This window comes from Podarcis gaigeae (genome assembly GCF_964106915.1).
Source record: "Podarcis gaigeae genome assembly, chromosome: 2".
Lineage (NCBI taxonomy): Eukaryota > Metazoa > Chordata > Lepidosauria > Squamata > Lacertidae > Podarcis > Podarcis gaigeae.
The window spans coordinates 44,256,616-44,276,614 of record NC_139679.1 but is presented as its reverse complement, the minus strand read 5'-3'; the positions used below and the strand labels follow the sequence as shown (position 1 = coordinate 44,276,614).

The 19,999-nt window shown below is 49.2% G+C and overlaps 1 protein-coding gene across 3 annotated transcripts; it reads left to right on the top strand.

Annotated features, from left to right (window-relative positions):
• The first annotated feature begins 213 nt into the window (after window positions 1–213).
• On the top strand, window positions 214–19,645 carry LOC310838358 (transitional endoplasmic reticulum ATPase-like). Of its 3 annotated transcripts, none has more exons than XM_083725560.1 (18): window positions 214–356; window positions 3,470–3,581; window positions 5,127–5,299; window positions 5,975–6,117; window positions 7,386–7,516; window positions 8,001–8,132; window positions 9,083–9,185; window positions 9,507–9,640; window positions 11,436–11,571; window positions 11,915–12,027; window positions 13,207–13,371; window positions 14,026–14,148; window positions 14,312–14,524; window positions 15,414–15,592; window positions 17,144–17,273; window positions 17,489–17,647; window positions 17,862–18,013; window positions 18,860–19,645. In XM_083725560.1, the coding sequence occupies exons 3-18, from the start codon at window positions 5,133–5,135 to the stop codon at window positions 18,963–18,965; spliced, it is 2,286 nt and encodes a 761-aa protein (XP_083581686.1). In that variant the 5' UTR covers window positions 214–356; window positions 3,470–3,581; window positions 5,127–5,132; the 3' UTR covers window positions 18,966–19,645. The 3 variants fall into 3 exon arrangements, with proteins under 3 accessions (XP_083581686.1, XP_083581685.1, XP_083581687.1); XM_083725559.1 differs by lacking the exon at window positions 214–356 and adding an exon at window positions 849–1,191; XM_083725561.1 differs by lacking the exon at window positions 214–356 and adding an exon at window positions 1,013–1,445.
• Window positions 19,646–19,999: the final 354 nt, after the last annotated feature.

The window sequence follows — 19,999 nt, the reverse complement described above, 5'->3', positions numbered from 1 at the left end:
GCTTTCATCCGACACGCTTACTAAATTCTAGAGAAAGAGAGGTCCAAGATTAAAGTGAAGCAACACACACCTCGCAAATATAAGGGAAGCATACTCGAAGGCCGCCAAAGCGCAAGCCTTCGGGGCGGAGCAAGACAAGCAGCTGTGTTTATACAGAGCATAGCGCCACCTTCAGGGTTCGTAAAGAGTGGGCACAAAACAAGGCTCCGTTCTAACGACAACATGATCGAATTACGCTAAACTGCTGCTGGGAATGGAAAGGAGGGTGGACTCTCTTCCTGGTTTCCTGTGCTGCATCATGCACGAACATCTCGCCTGTCAAAAAATTCATAGCGGTCAAGTCAAAAGCAGCCCTGGTGAGGGAACAGAGAAAACGGCAAATGCAGGAGGATTGGGGGTTTACCCGGCATTACTTGCAAGTTTATCACCGTCCCTAAAATTCATTGGTCTCTCTCTCTCTCTCTGTGCAGACAACCGGTTGAGAGATGCGTATCCGGAATCAACTCTCACCCTTTCTTCTGTTCATAGCAGCCAACTCCTAGGGGCTGAGATCGCTTCGCTCCCCTAAAATATTTGAGGCCCCCCCCCAAAGTTAATAGGCATTGCCATTCAAATAGAGTGCGTGTGGTCGATTACGCAGGGCGGGGCTTACCTGCCCCCCAAAAATAATTATTCCAATTGGCACCCCTGCTTCTGTTATCTATTAAGCAAGAACGAGCGAGCCGCAGACACGAGTGTGTGAACGAGGGAGGGAGGGGACCCCTCCACTAACGACTCCGGTTGTGTAGAGCCACACGAGCGTGTCAGCTGCCCTCATTCGCCAAAACAACAACAACAACGCCTGGCTGTTTATCTCGGCGGAGGCCCCGGCGGGGAGGCGGACAGCAGCCTCCTTCGCTTGGAAAACTCCTGGCAGGGCCGTGCGGGGAGAGAGGGCGGGCCAGGCAGACGGGCAGGCAGGCAGGCAGGCAGGCGGCAAGCGGGGCGGGGGGCAGAGCTGGGCGGCTTTCCAAGTGTCGCGAGCGAGGCAGGCGAGGAGGGAAGCAGGGCACTCGGGCAGTGGCCGCGGGGGAGCCGGGGGACGCGAAGCAGCCGAGGCCTTGCAGCGGAGGACGCGAGCGGCACGCCAGGCCCGGGGGAAGCCCCACGAAGGGCCTGCAGAGCAGCCAGCATGCCCGCCTCCGGAGGGGAGTAAGTTCGCCTAGCGCGGCAGGACCCAACTTCGCCTCCGCCGAGAGGACGGCGCGCGGCGAAGGGGCGGCTCGGGCTCGGCCCTCCTCCCAACTCGCCGCAGCCGGGGCGGGGGGGGGGGGGAGGCTCCCACCTCTGGCCCGAGCGGGGCAGGGCTCGGGGGGAGGCAGGCGGGTGAAGCCTCTCCTTGGGCCTCGCACTTAAAGGAAACTCCCCCCCCCCCAAGTTCGGAGCTCGCTCCCTCGCTTGAGCAGGTGCTGAAGGCCTTGGGCGTGTTTGTTTTGGTGTTGCTAATGCCTGTCTCTCGCTACTCTCGTGTCGTGTGAATAGCGGGGTTCCCCCCCCCGGTCCCCGAAGCCTGGCAGGAGCGGGCCCTTCGCTCTTCTCGTATTTCCCAAGTTGGTTGTTTTGGGAAGCCGGACTAGGGGGCAGCTGATGTTTATATCCGACAATGATCGCACCACATGGGCATGGCTGGACGGGGAGGGGAGGGTTGCTAGGGTATTTATAGGTTGTGGAATCCGACCGCGACGCGAGGCTGGAGGGGAAAACATGGTCCCCTCCCCTCCCCTCTCCCTTCCTGACCCTGCCTAGGTATTTGCGTTTCTGCTCTGTCGCTCAGCATCAGCTGTGCCAACAGAATGCAACAAAGAGTCTGGTGGCACCTTTAAAGGCCTAGGATTGCCATAGTTCAAAAAGTACAATTCCTGACACCAGCAGATATGTTGTTGAGCTGTCTTTCGGAAGACCCCAAACCTCCCCCCCAAAATAGTGATTTTTTAAAAAGCTTTTGCAGCAGTTTCCGCTGCTTTTTCCGTTGCGTTGCTATACAACCGGGTTTCCCCAGACATATTGCCAAAATTCCCCCTCACACCATTTTTACACCCGAAAACCAGGACAAATCAGGAATTTTCTTGATGTATGGCAAGCCTATAGAGGCCACAATGTTTACTGTGGCATGAGCTTTTTGGGGGCGAGAGAGCTCACTTTGTCAGATGCATCTCTGAGAGGATTTTTTCTAGATTCTCATGGTGCAATAAATAGAGGACACAAGATTCGGGTTGGTTTTGCTGCATCAGACTCAGTAACTGCTGTACCACCCGCACTACCCCAAATTTGCCACGGAAATGTTGTGTCTACTAGAGGACAATGGTGCAAGTTGATGAAGGCTGTTGTCCTGTACATGCTTATCTGGGAGTAAGTTCCACTGAATTTGATGGGGCATGTTTCTGAGTAGGCAACTTGCAGGAATTGTAGTGTGATTGAAGGAAAGTACTCATTTTATTAAAGTACTCATTTGTTGCAAAGGATTCAGATGTCTTTCCTCCAGATAGCTAATTTCTCCAGCCTTTAGGCTGCCTATCCAAATACAGCTTCCAGTGCAATAAATAAGTGTTTCGTCTTGTGTCATGCCTACAATATCAGCAACAAGGATGTCATTTAGGGACGGAAGCTCGGTTTTCTTCCCCAACAATTTCAGGGTACCTTTATTTATTGATGTAAAATAATTGCCAATTGTTATTCTTCAGGAACAACTATATATTTATTATTATGAGATATAAAAAGTATCCACAATAAATGCTCTTAAAATAATATTGTTTTGATGTTTTTTGTATTTATTTTAATAATCCCATCTGGAATGTATCCAAGACCAGGCCTTTAAAGTTTGCTGTGACTCGTGACTTGAAAGAGCACACCTTCTTCCACCAGTTCCCATTTCATTTTAAAAGAGGGATGGGGAACATCTCCAGCTGTTGTGCAACTACATCTCCCACCATCCCTGATTATTGGCCATACTGCTTGGGGTTGATGGCAGTTGAAGTCCCAACAACTTCTAGATCCATTTGAGTCTGACTAAAGGCCTGGTTTTCAGGGTGAAAACAACCTTGGTCACTCTGACTGATGACTTATCAGGAGAGAGGGAGAACTGCAACCCTGTTGCTAGAAAAAAAAGCCAGTAGCACACAGCCTGGGTTTCTGGTAGAAATGGAAACCTGCAAATGGCCATGATTCTCAGTGGATGTGGAGCTGCATTCCTGAACCTGGTGCCCTGCACATGTTTTGGATTACAACTCCTATCAACTCAACAGGGACTAATGGGAGCTACATCCCAAAACATGGATTGCACCACAGGCTGGTGTAAAGTAACATTACTGTACCTTCCTGCAATATCTATGATGAAACCCCTACGCACTGTAGTCCTCCTCTCTTCTCTGAAACTTATCTCTATGTGAGCATCCACACATCTGAGAGACCTCTTTGATGTTCTGTCCTGTAGCCCCAAAGGAGAGGATTATTCCACAGCCATCCTGCGCCAGAAACATCGTCCCAACCGCCTCATTGTAGATGAAGCAGCCAATGAAGACAACAGCATTGTGAGCCTGTCTCAGGTAACTAAAAATCTACAGCTCACCTTTCCTGCCCATAGTGTCCTTTGCCCCACGTTAGCCGTCGTCACTGCTGCTTCATTCTAGACCATTGCCCTCTGCTCCTTAGCTAGTCTGGCCAGTCCATTTTCTCAAATCTTGCACCCAGTGAATATAATGGCCCCATCTCACTGAACACCAAGAACCCAGTGCAGTACAGCATGGGGAGGAAGAAGAAGAAGAAGAAGAGTTTGGATTTGATATCCCGCCTTTCACTCCCTTTAAGGAGTCTCAAAGCGGCTAACATTCTCCTTTCCCTTCCTCCCCCACAACAAACACTCTGTGAGGTGAGTGGGGCTGAGAGACTTCAAGGAAGTGTGACTGGCCCAAGGTCACCCAGCAGCTGCATGTGGAGGAGCGGAGACGCGAACCCGGTTACCCAGGATTACGAGACTACCGCTCTTAACCACTACACCACACTGGCTCTAAGATAGTTCTACCATATAGTGGTGGGGAGGGGAAGTGGAATCAAGAGGAGGAGGTTGGGATCAAGGGGTGCATGCCTCATGGTGCACACCCCCTGATCATAATCCTTTCTTGAATATCATCTTAGCTGTTAGGGGCTCGAGCAGGTCAATCATCCAGCCCCTGCCACATTCACCTCCCTCCCCCGTGTCCCATGGCTCTTGGAAGGCAGTGAGCACACTAGTCTGTGTTGGGCCACCCCTCCTCTTTCTTTTTAGCTCACAAACTAAATTTATGGGGAAACTTCTAAACATGTCAAGCCACTCTGTGTTTGTCTAACTCTTTGGGAAGAAGGGCAAGATATAAAATGCCAAATAACCAGCAGTAGTTTGGGGCTGGGTCATGTGTGTGTATTTATTTTTTGTTACAACTGTTAATTATTTGGTTGGCTTAACTGATTTTAACCTATAAGTTAAAGAAATATTGCTTATGTCCATTAGACTCAAAAATGGTTGCTCGTCTGCCTTTCCTAATCTATAGCTGAGAACTGCACGCATACACTTTGTGTCACAAACATGATGTGATTTGAATATTAACATAAAGAGCACACAGAGACGGTTGAGAAATATACATAAGCAACCCGTGTGCGCAGAATTTTGCCAAGGCTGATGTGAGCACATGATTTGAATTCAAACATATCTTAGATTTGCCAATATGCAACAGAGGTACCTAAACGATGTTTTATTCTGTTTGATGTTTTATTCTATTTTTTAATCTGTTGGGAGCTGCCCAGAGTGGCTGGGGAAACCCAGCCAGATGGGCAGGGTATGTATAAATAAATAAATACTAAAAAAAAAAACCATAGATTTGATTTTCTCCAGAAAGGCAGGCAATAACACAAACAATGGATATGCAAAAGTATACAATTTCCATTCTCACACTGCCTTACAAAGCACACATTGCAAATACACCACAGGCATCTCACCTGCACAAACAGATGTGCCACATTTGACCCCGCAAGAACCACATCATGAAAACACACACAGCTGCATGTCATCTAGTGGAAAGTGACCTTGCCTCAGTCCTGTTCTTGGTTCATCGCAGGCCAAGATGGAAGAGCTGCACTTGTTCCGGGGAGACACGGTGCTGCTGAAGGGGAAGAAGCGGCGGGAGACGGTCTGCATCGTCCTCACGGATGACTCCTGCCAGAACGAGAAGATCCGCATGAACCGCGTCACCCGCAACAACCTCCGTGTGCGCCTTGGAGATGTGGTCAGGTGAGGCCTGTCTGAATGGAACTAGTGGCAGGAAGAAAGCATAGGAAAGGGACTTGTGCTGTGAGTGTGCTAGGGTATCACTGGAGAGGCGCAGATGGCGCACCAGATAGGGAGCACCAGACGGCAAACTGTGCCACACAGTCAGCAAAGGCTCATAGTGGGGCTATTTTAAGCTTTTGGAGGGAAACAGTCCTTGTTATTGGTAATTTGCATGTGCACATTCATCTATATGTATACAGTGGTACCTTGGGTTACATATGCTTCAGGTTACATACTCCGCTAACCCAGAAATAGTGCTTCAGGTTAAGAACTTTGCTTCAGGATGAGAACAGAAATCGTGCTCCAGCGGCACGGCAGCAGCAGGAGGCCCCATTAGCTAAAGTGGTGCTTCAGGTTAAGAACAGTTTCAGGTTAAGAACGGACCTCTGGAACGAATTAAGTACTTAACCCGAGGTACCACTGTACTTATTTGAAGTTGTCCAGCATGGAATCTGTTAAATTGGAATGTATTAAAATTGGGGACAATGCTAGAGCTTGGGAACGGCTGCTGTGTTGCACACCCTGTATGTTGCATACCCGGTAGATTCAGTTTGTTCCTGAAGAGTATGTGTGTGTGCATGTGTGTGCGCACGCTCTGCTACATTACGGAAGCTAGCTGAGCCTTCCCTTGTCTAGTGTGCAGGCTTGTCCGGATGTGAAGTACGGAAAGCGGATCCACGTCCTGCCCATTGACGACACCATTGCAGGCTTGACTGGGAACCTCTTTGAAGTTTACCTCAAACCCTATTTCCTCGAGGCCTATCGACCTGTGCACAAAGGTGAGGAGGGGGCAGCACTAGGCCTGCCATAAGGAACAAGGCTAAATGGGAGGGAGGCAGTGCTGGAGAGAGGGGCCTTCGACCTGGAGGTGAAGGGGGCCGCAGTGAAGACAGCATCAGCACCCAGCATGGTGGGGTAAATGCCAGGTTCCATGGGCCCCAGAGACCCCACCACAGCTGATGCCGACCTCTCTTTGTGCTCTTGCTCTCTCCCACAATTTCATTACAGGGGTACCTCGGGTTACATACGCTTCAGGTTACATACGCTTCAGGTTACAGACTCTGCTAACCCAGAAATATTACATCAGGTTAAGAATTTTCCTTCAGGATGAGAACAGAAATCGTTCAGCGGCTGCGCAGTGGCAGCGGGAGGCCCCATTAGCTAAAGTGGTGCTTCAGATTAAGAACAGTTTCAGGTTAAGAACAGACCTCAGGAACGAATTAAGTTCTTAACCCAAGGTACCACTGTATTGCTGTAAGATAAAGCGCTGGGCTAAGTAGCCGAAGCCACTGCTACCTTGGTGATTTGTGTTTTATTTATTACTACCCTTATATCCCACTTTTCCTCCATGCAGCTCTAGGTGGCACCCATGGTTTTCTCCCTCCTCATTTTGTCCTCAAAACAACCCTATAGGGTAGGCTAGGCTGAGAGAGAGAGAGAGTGGCCCAACATCTCCCAGCTAGCTTTGTGGCTGAGTGGGGATTTGAACCCCAGTCTCCCAGGTCCTAGTCTAGGAGTTTAGCTGCTGCACCAAACTCACCTCCTCTACACTTCTGGGCCCCACTCTTGGCATGTGCCACTTCAGGAGTGGAGCCTAGAGGCATTAGAGATAATAAAGATGGTGGCTGCTGCAGCTACCTCACCCGAAGCTTATCTTTACAGCACTGAGCTGAGGGAGACCTGGCCAGCTGGACTAGTGCCACTGCCCATCCCTTCTGCTCCTGGAAAACTTTGGGGAGGGCTGACAGGGAGGTGCTGGGGAGAGGAGCTTCTGGAGGGCACCACGCCAAGGGCTCTCTCTAACCTGGCACTGGTTCTGCTTCTAAGCAAGGGGGAGATTGTTTTCTCAGTCTGAGCACAGTTTGGGGCTGGGTTTGGCAACTCCACTGGGATTCATATTCCCAGTTCTCTTATTTACTTGCAGGTGTTGCCTTTTCATATTTTGCCCCAGAACTGTCACATCCCAGCCTTTATTGTGGGTCCTCAGGTTAGCATACCAAATTCAAAACCTTTAGAGCTAGCAGGGTGCTTCCTCTTGTCTTCCCAGGTGACATTTTCCTTGTGCGAGGCGGGATGAGGGCTGTGGAGTTCAAGGTGGTTGAGGTTGACCCCAGCCCCCACTGCATCGTTGCTCCTGACACCATCATCCACTGCGAGGGGGAGCCCATCAAGCGAGAGGTGTGTAAGAGATGCACTTCAGGGATGGGAGAGCAGGCAGCTGGATTATGGTTGGGCGATTATTAGTAGGAGCCATTCAAGCCATCTGGATAGTGTAGAGGCACAGGATTTTGAGGGTGGGATCTGCTGTACAAAATTAGCACTGCCCAGTTTGTTTGGTACATGCAAATAACTGTGGTCCCCAGTAAAATTTTATTTTTTAGAAAATAATTCTGTGGAAGATGCACCTCAACAAAATTGAAGAGAGGCGTAAGGGAAGCCTTCTGACCTCTCAATGTTGCTGGACTGCTACCTCCTGCATGGCCAGTGGTTGAGGGTGACGAGAGTTTGTAGTCCAGCAACATCTGGCAGGGCCCACAGAAGAGTTAAGGCACGAATCCTGCCTCCTCAGTTTACTCAGCATGTTAACTATGTCATGTAAGCTTTGTGGGACAGGGTGCTCTGTTGTTGAGATACTTTCCTGCTCACCCCTCCGCTCTGTCAGGACGAAGAGGAAAACCTCAATGATGTCGGCTACGATGACATTGGGGGCTGCCGTAAACAGCTGGCTCAGATCAAGGAGATGGTGGAGCTGCCCCTGAGACACCCAGCGCTCTTCAAAGCTATTGGTGTGAAGGTACGGCAGGGGAAGTGGGAAGGCCAGGGTGTAATAGCTTCCAGAGGACCATTCTTCACTGTTGTTCATGAAACATATTACAACAAGGGAAGCCAATGTTGTGCCCTCTAGGAACTGGAGACTTCAACTCCCATGCTGGGTGGGACTGGTGGGTTCACAACACCATACTAGCTATCCCTGTGTTGCAAAATTCTTCCATAGGTTGCGATACAATAATTGATACGATAATCTTTATTGTCACTGTCCCACACAGAACAACGAAATTGAAAAATTCTACATCAGACATTCAAAAACGCGGACGAGTATTCCTTCTGCTTTGTTCCCACCACCTTTCTCTCTAAGCAGAATTTTCTGTGTCATTCATACTTCCACTCCTAAAATAAGCAAGAACCCTTTTCCTGTCTCCCACATCATAGGCTGTCTTGGCTTCATTGGCCAAAACATCTTTTCTGGCCCATTGACCTCTCACCAGGGATGGCCTGAGACATTTTGGCACCATTGGGGGGGGGGTGGCTCATGAGGCTCTGCAAGGGCTTCCCTTCAAGGAAAAGCCCTTGTGAAGCCTCACTACCAGGCGCGGGCGTGCAAACTCTGCAAGGTCTTAGCTGGGGTGCAACACTGTCCACTGGAACGCCTCCCTCTCGACGAGGCTCTTGGCAAGCAGGGACGTTCCACAAGGCTTTGCTGCTGGTCTGTTTCCGCCCCTAGGGGCAGGGAAGACCAGCAAGCAACACACTGCCACTCTCCTGCCGCAGAAGCCTCCTTTGCATGGCTTGTGGTGGGAGCAGTGTGGCAAGGTACCACCCTCACCTCTTCCGTTGCCTGAGGCAACTGCTTCACCCCGCCTCATGGGTGGGCCAGCTCTGCCTCTCTCACTGTTGGAGGACCTGATTATTTTGCACAGACTCTCCTTATAGGACTCCTCTGCCTTCCCTCCTTTCTTTCCCTAGCCTCCACGAGGGATTCTTCTCTATGGTCCCCCTGGCACTGGGAAAACACTTGTTGCCCGTGCTGTTGCAAATGAAACTGGAGCCTTCTTCTTCCTTATCAATGGTGAGAAATACTTTGTGAAATGGAGGGAGGGAAGTTGTGGGGGGGATCTTAGCGAAATCTATCCATCCATTCTTCATCCATTGAGGACAGCCACTCTAATCCTTCTTGCCACCCAGAAATAGATGATAGTTATGATTAAAGTGAAGCCAGTGTTACAGGAGATGTATAAACTCTGGGCTGTGACCAAAGCAGGCACAGCAGAACTGGCAATAGTATTTTTGATGCCATGCCATTTTATTCTCCAACTGTCCTCTATAGCTAAGTATAGAAGAGGCTGTTTTATAATCTAAGACTTAAGTATTGTCTTCTGTTCTTCTACAGGCCCAGAGATCATGAGCAAACTGGCTGGGGAATCGGAGAGCAACTTGCGCAAAGCCTTTGAAGAGGCAGAGAAGAATGCTCCAGCCATTATCTTTATTGATGAGCTGGATGCCATTGCCCCTAAGAGGGAGAAGGTGAGAGATGGCATTACTGGGAGCAGATAGTGAAGTTATCCTACTTTGCCCAAAGACAGCTGCCTGTTCAAACTGAGATCCTTCTATGATTGGCTGCTCCCATCTCGGATGTTTTGGGAAGGTACCCGCAATGCAATAAACTGCCTCCAGAAATGTCAAAAGCAACTATATCTCACCATTAGGTGAAATATTAGTTTAAACGAAGCCTGTGTGTTTTCCCTCAACACACACACACATGCACACAGAGAGAGAGAGAGAGGCAGGCTGAATTTAGGCAGGGGTATGCTGGTCTTTGGGACGCAGGTGGCGCTGTGGGTTAAAGCCTCAGCGCCTAGGACTTGCCGATCGAAAGGTCAGCGGTTCGAATCCCTGCGGCGGGGTGCGCTCCCGCTGCTCGGTCCCAGCGCCTGCCAACCTAGCAGTTCGAAAGCACCTCCGGGTGCAAGTAGATAAATAGGGACCGCTTACCAGCGGGAAGGTAAACGGCGTTTCCGTGTGCGGCTCTGGCTCGCCAGAGCAGCGATGTCACGCTGGCCACGTGACCCGGAAGTGTCTCCGGACAGCGCTGGCCCCTGGCCTCTTGAGTGAGATGGGCGCACAACCCCAGAGTCTGTCAAGACTGGCCCGTACGGGCAGGGGTACCTTTACCTTTTTATGCTGGTCTTTCCCCAGTTGTATTACTTGGGAAATGCTGGTGTGAGATATTCTTTGGGGCTGTTGATAGCACTGGCACATTCTGTAAAGCTGTTCAGCATGAAATGAGAGAGGAGATGGCAGAATGGAATAAACCCAGCCCTGGATGTGCTTAATGCTGTGATGGAAAAGAAATCATTAAGTTTTGTACAGTACCAGGAACAGTGACTCTCTCCCAGCCTGACACTAGCAGGAGCCATGCTGAGAGAGCCCAGTTCCATTCCCATCACAGTTATCTTCAGCTTGGCGGTAAGTTTGTGTAATGTAGAATACAGTAATCCTTTCTTGGCATTATACTGCTGGTGGAGGAAAAGGTGCTGCCAAATACCCTTCCCCCTTCCTCTTGCTTCTCAGAATGCTGCAAAATCCTGTCCTATGGATCCAAGTACAAGAGAGGCGATGCTGCAAGGGATGCACCTCAATCTTTTGCCCTGTTATGGTGCTCACCTTGGGCTCCTCCTCCAGATGTTTGCTTATGGGGTGTTTACATGTCTTCACTTTAATCATTCATCCCATACTTTTCAATGCATGTTACTTTCCAAACTGCAAAAAGCCCTTTTAAAAAATAAAGTGGATTTTGTTGGGCTAGGGCATTAAACTGCTGTAATCCACTCTAACTGCGCAAACTTGAAATTCCTGTGAGGTCTTGAACCTTTCCACAAAATCCTGATCATTTGAAGGCAGCCATACATTGCTGTACAGTGGAACCTCTACTTACGGACATAATCCGTTCCGTAGGTCCATCCGCTGGTCTTCTAGTACGCTAGAAGAGGCTTCTTGTGCGCATGCGCATTCGGCGGTAGCGCATTTCTGTGCATGCACAGATGGCAGAAGCCGCTTCCGCGCATGCGCTAATCGTGGCAAACCTGGTGTTTACTTCCGGGTTTGCCACAGACGCAACTTGGAACTTCCACGAGATGAGGCGTATGTAAGTCAAGGTTCCACTGTATCTCCCAAGTTTGCTCTTGTGCACATCTACCACCACTAGGGGTAGCCGTGTCCAAAATTTTAGTCCTAGGATGGATTTGTTTGACTTCTAAGCTAAGGTATGAGAGCCAGTTGTTGTTCCAGCGTTTCTTTCAACTTTGGGCTCCCATTTCAGACACATGGAGAAGTGGAACGCCGCATTGTGTCCCAGCTGCTCACACTCATGGATGGCCTGAAGCAGCGCTCACATGTGATAGTCATGGCAGCTACAAATCGGCCCAACAGCATCGATCCTGCACTGCGCCGGTTTGGTAAGAGATTGTCCTGCATTCTCATCCATCTGCCCTAGGGACTCTCCTCCTTCTCCCCCCTTGGTTGTGAGCCTTAAATCCATTGAGGAAAATACCAGAGTCCCATTGTCACAAGTTGCTCCTAAAGATGCTGGCTGTAACAAGAGACAAGTTTCTAGCTCTCTTGTTTAATCCATGGGGGCCTTAACCTTCCCAGGCACCAACCCATCTCCAGGGACACATCCTAACTACTTAGACCCACTTCCCATTCATTGTTCCCTCATCTGCAAGATATGATAGTTATGAGGATGAAGGAGTGTCATTTTTGGTAGTTCTGGGCTCATTGCTCCTTTACCCTCTGCAGGGCGCTTTGACCGAGAAATTGACATTGGGATCCCAGATTCCGTGGGAAGGCTGGAAATCCTGCAGATACACACCAAGAACATGAAACTGGCCGACGATGTGGACCTGGAGAGGGTGAGGAGCAGGCAATGGAGGCCTATGGGGAGGCAGGGTAGATCCAAGGGACACTCAGAGATGCATGGGCTCTTTAGAGCTTGAGGGACGCGGATGGTGTTATGGTCTAAACCACAGAGTCTAGGGCTTGCCGATCAGAAGGTCGGCGGTTTGAATCCCCGCGATGGGGTGAGCTCCTGCCCACCTAGCAGTTCAAAAGCACATCAAAGTGCAAGTAGATAAATAGGTACTGCTCCAGCAGGAAGGTAAACAGCGTTTCTGTGCGCTGCTCTGGTTCACCAGAAGCGGCTTAGTCATGCTGGCCACATGACCCGGAAGCTGTCTGTGGACAAACGCCGGCTCCCTCAGCCTATAGAGCAAGATGAGCGCCGAAACCCCAGAGTCGTCCGCGACTGGACCTAATGGGCAGGGCTAAGGGCTGCATTAGGCAGGAACACTTATCTCTTGATTTCTGCTACATGTCTTAATGAGCCGTCACAGGTCACACACAATAGGTGGAACACTCCATCTCACCTCAGGCCACGCCTTTCAAGGGTGCCGCTTCCCACACTGACCAAGAGGTTCAACATCAAGTGACGCACCTCATATGTGATCCAGGTTGGGTGGGAGGATGAGGGTTAAGAGCCATGGCCCTAGGTGCAAAGATGTGATGCACATGAATTATAGTAGCTCTGAGGTACATAGCTACTAGTGGATACCAGGGTATGCAGAAAACACAAGGAGACAGCAGCATGCTTTGGGGATTGCCTGTGTGTGCTTGTCAGGGCATGCTTATCCTTGCTCAGAGACTGGGTACGAAGAGTAGAATGACAGTTCCAGAAAGTATCCTGTATAGAATGCAGGGGGCTCTGCGTTTGCCTGAGGTCAACTGAGGACTCATCCACATTTCCCTTTGCCCCACTGCTTTCCCCCGGGGAAACCTGCAGTTTAGCGCTGAAATGGAGCAGACGGCAAATGTGTTTTCTGCAGATTGGAGTTTGTTCAGTGCTAAAAGAGCAAGTTTGCCAGCAGTCTATTGTTTGGGACAGCTGATTACACCTCTAGCTACAATGAAAGGCTCTTTGCATCATTAGGAGAGGCTCACTTTCCTTAGAAGCTGCTTCAGGAACCCTTAAGGAACTGTCCTAGGGAATGACACCCCATGGAAAGCCCCCTCCAACACACAGTTTGTGATTACAGGTGGCCAACGAAACGCATGGGCACGTGGGTGCTGACCTGGCAGCTCTGTGTTCTGAGGCAGCGCTCCAAGCCATCCGCAAGAAGATGAGCGTCATTGACCTGGAGGACGACACGATCGATGCTGACATCCTCAATTCCATGGCTGTCACTATGGATGACTTCCAGGTGGGCCAGCTCTTGGCAATCCAATAGCAAGAACTCTTAAGCTGAATATATATAATATAGCTGTTACCCCTGTTCACTTTCTTCGCCAACCCCAGTGGCCCTACCAAACCCACTTCCCCCTTGCTAACCCCCCTCCCTTTACACCCCCAGTCTCCCTGTTGATCCCCCTGTTGCTGCTGCTGCTTGATATACAGGAGGAAAGAGCCGGTGATGAAAATGTGGGCTTCTTTCTTGTGCTTTCTTCAGCTGCAGCAGGTTTTGTGTATGTTTGTGTGTGAGAGAGTGAGTGAGTGTCAGAGCAAAGCTTCTTTCTCCACTTTGTCCTCTCCCCCACTTCCCTCCATCACTGCTGGTGTGCTGGGAAGCCAGAAAAGGAAGACGGCACTTCAAAATGCAGGGTTTTTTTCTCCTGTCTTCCACAATGCAGAGTGACTTAGACCTTCCCTTTTCCACTGTGCCTTCCTGCCTTCGTGCACCTCTGGTTCCCTCCTCTTCACTGGCTTTGGCCGCCCACATACTTGCTCACTTGGCCAAAGTGCCCTGGTGTTCCTGGGTTGCTCTTGGGGGATTCTATGGGAAGCAAGGAAGGAAGCTGCTGCCTCTGTCCAGGGAGGTGCAGAACTTCAATGCTTCATGCTCTCTTCTGCTTTGTAGTGGGCCCTTGGACAGAGCAACCCGTCAGCACTTCGCGAGACTGTAGTGGAGGTTCCACAGGTCTGCTGGGAAGATATTGGAGGCCTGCAGGAAGTCAAGCGTGAACTACAAGAGCTGGTGCAGGTCAGTAGCAGCATGGTGTGGTTCGGCCCCCAGATAGGAAAGAGAAGCATTAATGTGCTGCTTCAAAACTGGTACAGCAGAAGAGTGTCCTAACTACATGGTCAGTAAGGGGGAACAGTCCCAGTTCTCTAACACACACCCCACACCCTCTCACCCTCAACAGTTCCCAGTGGAATATCCTGACAAGTTCCTGAAATTTGGAATGACGCCATCACGAGGTGTGCTCTTCTATGGACCTCCTGGCTGTGGCAAGACCCTCCTGGCCAAGGCCATTGCGAACGAGTGCCAGGCCAATTTTGTCTCCATCAAGGGGCCTGAGCTGCTCACCATGTGGTTCGGAGAAAGTGAGGCCAACGTCCGTGATGTTTTTGACAAGGTACAAAGTGGTTGCAGGGTGGGACAGATGAACGCTCCTCCTCACTTGAAAGCAGGTTGGCTCTGACACTGGATAGCTTTCAGGTTCAGATAAAGGCATTTCTTTCTTACCAGGCCTTTGAGAAACAGCAGCAAGCCATTTTTTAGTGTTGTCAAATGAATGGGGATGTATACTGAATTCTAAATGTGGTATTCTATAGCTCTGTAAGTAGTTTTTGGATTGTTATATGTATCTTAGTTGCAACTGGTCCTGAGGCCATGTAACAAAGTGCAGGATATACATTTTATGGCTGAATGAATAAGCAAAAAAGTAACAAGAGGGAAGGAACTGGAGGTTCCAACTTCTTTCCAGTAGCCCATATGAAGAACCAAAAGCAAAGGAGATTGTAGCAAACCTCCAGACTTTATTATCATTTTTAAAAATGGCAGAGGAAATTAGGGCACTGATTCCAGAGACTTGGTTGTTGTTAAGGGAGGCCCCTGGTGGTATGTTCAATAAAGATTTGCCTATCAGTCTTCCACAGGAAGCAGATACCTATATAGTTACTATATAGTCTTTGTGGAATACTGTTTCTCTGCTGAATTCTTATTGGCAGCCTGAAGATCTGCCCACTAAGCACCCAGTGTTAACTAGGTCCTTCCTAACATATTACTTGGGAACCACTGAGCTAAGAGCCTCCAGCTCTTCATTGCCATTAGGTGTGGGTGGCTACCATCCAGCCCTCAGTTCACCACCTTCACCCTATAAATAGGGACAGGCTGCTGGTGTACCCACTGCTGGGGATGCACTACACAGGGTAGAGGCAGAGCCTTTGAGCTCTAGATGCAACCCTGGCCAGTCCCATCTCTTCTCCATCATCCAGCTCACACTGGTACCTTGCATCCCCCAGGCCAGGCAGGCTGCTCCCTGCATCCTCTTCTTCGATGAACTGGACTCCATTGCCAAGTCCCGTGGTGGCAGTGCAGGAGACGGCGGAGGTGCAGCTGACCGTGTCATCAATCAGATCCTCACAGAGATGGATGGCATGACCAACAAGAAGACAGTTTTCATTATAGGTGCCACCAACAGGTAAAGAGGGTGGGGAAGGGAGGGTACAGTTGGGTGGCCAAGTCATGCATAAGAACTGTGCTGGGGTCTCCTCTCAAAGAAAGCTGTGCTGTTGACATATGATCAACACCAGACTGTTTGTCCCAGTGCAAACTCAGCCACTTGACCCCCAGATCCTCATTGGGGTGGAATGCAAAGAGGCCTTTTTTTTGGAAAAGAGTTAAATCAGAACCAGGTCATTAGAGGTGAGTCCTTAAGGCAGTGACGAGGGACCTCTTGACTGGATCGCGATCTCAAGGCTTCCAAATGCGGACTGCAATTATATCTCCAGGCACACAGCCTTCCTCAGGCCATGTCACCACCTGATGACACTCCAAGTAGTGTCTCTGTCCCTCACTAAGGAATTCATTTCCCTGCTTCATGCTGAGAAAGGGAACCCTTTTCTCAGGTTGGCATGGGAGGTATTCACTTAAACTGTTGTTCCTTGATTTGCTGATGGCAGGGACATGTGGCTTGAAGTTTTGTATAGCCTCTACTCACTCACGCTTCATTTTAGTTTTCACCCAAGTCAGACACTTTTTCCTTATCGCTTCCTCTTATCGTTTTCCTTATCTCTTCCACTTTTCTGCCTTTGTGCTCAGGTTTATTTTTAGTATTTTGCCTGCCCTTGTGTCAATTCACCCTTCCACACAGGCTGCACGAGTTAATCCTACCCTCCTTTTAACCTCACCCTCAACACCCCAGAGAGTGTACCTGGCATAAACTGGGTGCTAGAAAGGCGTGGAAAACTTAAATTCTGAGGATGGAGACCTGTAGAAACCCCAAGAGTCTTTTGTCTTGTTCCATCCAACTTCACTAGGTGAGGAAAATGGGTCCCACCAGTGCCCAGTAGATCAAAGCCTACATAGTCCTAGCTTATGAATCCCAACATTTCCCCACTCATTTACAGATCATGGCACATTCCAGTAGGCCAGCAGCATCCCTTTTCACTAACTTTATGTGGCGATGTGCTCGCCAGTGTGTACATTTGCCAGGCACTGAAAGTTAGAGCTCCACTCATCCTAGAAGCAGCCTTTGGAAGGAGGGTTCTTTGGAAGGAGAATGTTCTGCCTCACAGCTTCCCTTCTTGCAAAGTTACACCTCCTTCCTTGCTAACTCTTATCTGTCATGACTATAGAATCTGCTCTTTGCTTTAAGCTTGGTTACCGATGAAACTAAGAGCTTGAGTGAGGAGAGCCATGTGTCGCTGCCTTGGGGGAATCAAGAAACACAGTTCTCTAAGGGGATGGCTCTCTATTCCTGTTGACCATAGTGAATCCATATTCCTTTTTCAGCACACAGAAGGGAAGCTAAGTGAGGAAACCTTTAACAAGAGTGATTGTTGGTATGCAGACCCTGCTTTGCTCCAAAGGAATGTGTATCTCTAGGTGAAAAATATTCCCTTTCCCTGCCTTGACACCTGTGAATGGATACCCCAGTCTGTGCTGTTGCTGAGCTGAGATGTGGCGTGCCTTATCTAGGGTGAAACAGCCAATATACCTTGAATATATTCTCTGTCTCTTTGGCCTCCAGACCAGACATCATTGACCCAGCCATCCTTCGTCCAGGACGCCTGGATCAGCTCATCTACATCCCCTTGCCCGATGACAAGTCTCGCATAGCTATTCTCCAAGCCAACTTGCGAAAGTCACCTATCGCCAAGGTCAGTGAAAGGGGAGGGGAGGTGAAACAGCATGGGAAGTAGATAGTAGAAATGGGGATAGGATTTTGAGACCACATCCTGGCCTCCACCACCACTGTCTTCCAACAGAGGAAGATGTATTGCACGAAAGGTATGTTTCTCTTCTTCAAACAGGGAATGTTTTTTCTGTGTTGGCAGGACCTTTCTAGTAAGCCCATGTTATCTTTCTCCAACAGGATGTGGATTTGAATTACTTGGCCAAGATCACACATGGCTTCTCAGGTGCTGACCTCACTGAAATATGCCAGCGTGCCTGCAAACTGGCCATCCGTGAGGCCATCGAGATGGAGATCAAGGCAGAACGGGAGCGTCAGCGTCATAAATGTGCCGCCATGGTATGGTAGTGAGACTTCCCCACATCCCAACAGGGCCAGGCAGGATTCCTTCCATTGCCTCATGCCCTGCTCTCCCCTGCATAGTATTCTGGGAACTTTATGGCCACCACCCATCGTGGGGCCACAGTCTCCTCGATTGCATTGATCTCACAGGGCTTTGGTGCTTGTAAGGATGCAGCTCAACAACATTTCCCTCCCTGCCCTTTTGTGATAGGATGACGATTATGACCCCGTGCCAGAGATCCGACGCGATCACTTTGAAGAAGCAATGCGCTTTGCACGCCGCTCTGTCAGTGATAATGACATACGCAAGTATGAGATGTTTGCCCAAACATTACAGCAAAGCCGTGGCTTTGGCAACTTCAGGTAATGTTGGAGAACTTTTTGCTTCCTCTGCCCCAAGCTATAGTTTCACTTCAGTGCAGTAGACAGGGCTTGGGTGAGGAACTTGGCCCCACAGATGTTGTTTGACCAGAACTCCCATGGCTGGGATTAGTGAAGGCTGAAGTTCAACAATATTCCTAGGTTCCCCTTTCCTAGGATAGGGGGAAATTTGTTCTTTGAAACAAGATACAGGAACCTCAGCTTGACTCTACTATGTAGCTTGACTCTCTACTTGACACTCTGCTAACTTTTGTAAGTTGCTTTGGGTTGCCTTGGGCAGGATAAAGTGACTAACAAATTAAATAAATTAAATAATAACAGTACTATCAAGATTTCAGAGGGTTGCATTCCATCATCCCAACCAACTGAAAATAACAGTTTTTATTATTATTATTAAGTGTATGACCCAGTGAGGGCTCTCAAGTTAGTTTAAGATGTTAAATTCCATATACAAAATAAAGGGTACCGTTCAAAATAAGTGCAATAGAATTAAACACACACACACTAGCTAAAATAAACAAAAGACCATTCAAAAACAGCATTGCCCTGACCCAGCTATGGAGATCCACAGGCAGTACCTGCAGACATTGCAGATTAGATGTGCATTCAGATGCACATTAGAATTAGCACCTGAGTGAGGATATAGTTCCTCCATATTGCATTACTTTAAATGGGACGGGTTTTTATGGGCATTGGGATGTGCATCACATCCACATTATTTTAACACCTTGTTTATGTAGAGTACAACCAGATCAGTGCCCACATTCATAAAACAGAATAACCCAACTTTCTCTTGCATGAAACCAAGGCCATTCTTTATCTCCACAGGTTTCCAGCTGGAAAGCAGAGCGCCAGTGGAGAGGGAAACAGTGGAAGCAGCAGTGGCCAAGGAAGCCTCTTCCAAGAGGAGGGCGATGATGATCTTTACAACTGATTGTGCAGGAAATGCCTCCTTTTTGCTGGCATCATTTGCCCTGTGTTCTCATAGTTATTGTGCTCTTTAATGTCAGGGCTGGTGCTTGAGCCCCAACTCCTACCCTCATCCTTGTATGTGGAATCTGAGCTACCAGAGGCAAACTCCTCGTCCCTGATTTGGGGGCCAGATGCCTCTTTCAGTGTTTGTGCCTGTCTCAGCCACTACCAGGAACCTCATGGCACCAACAGCCCTTGCGTTTGTTGGGTATCCAAGGCAATACCCATGGAAGTCACCAGGGGGCAGCAAAAGCCTAAGCAGCTGCTGGATCAGAGGCAAAGGTCCATCTAGTCTGGCATTCTGTTTCCGCCAACCAGCCAGATGCCTCACAGAGTGCAAAGCTGCCCACGTATCCCTTGATCTCATCTCAAACTGTCCCAAGCTGGTGCCTGCTCCTTGTAGCATATGTATTGATGGCTCCCACTTTTTTAGAAACCAGGGAACAGGAGGATCCTTTTGCAAGCTGACCCAGCCTGCTCCCGTTAAGTCCTTTCTTATTCCACAGCAAATACAGCTTTTGAAGTCTGCAGTTATGCATGAAGCCAATGAACTCCAGTTTGTGATACCAGTTGACAGAGATTTCTGGGTGTCTTAATAAACTGAAAGTGCATGCCCCTTATACTGGGAGGAATTTTATAAAAGCCTGAAGTGTAATGTCTTGTGTTTGCAGACTTCACATCTGCAGGGGCTGGAATGGCTTGGGGCAGCAAGCTCCAGAATTGAACAGGCAGGGCATGTTGGCAGACAGAGAGAGACCTATAATTCTGCTACTAATTCCCATCTATGCTGGGAAAACGTTAAACTTTCCCTTCTCCTGTTGTGCACATTTGCCATATTTCAGCCAGGTTTCCAGAGGCCCAATCACACATGCCCCATAGTCATCAAGTAGTTCTAGGAAGAGGCAAGGACAGGCAGAGCAGAGAAATCACAGAGTGGGAAAAGAGTAAACACACTATGAGATAAATGGAGAACTCTGCCTACCAGATTAGTAGGGC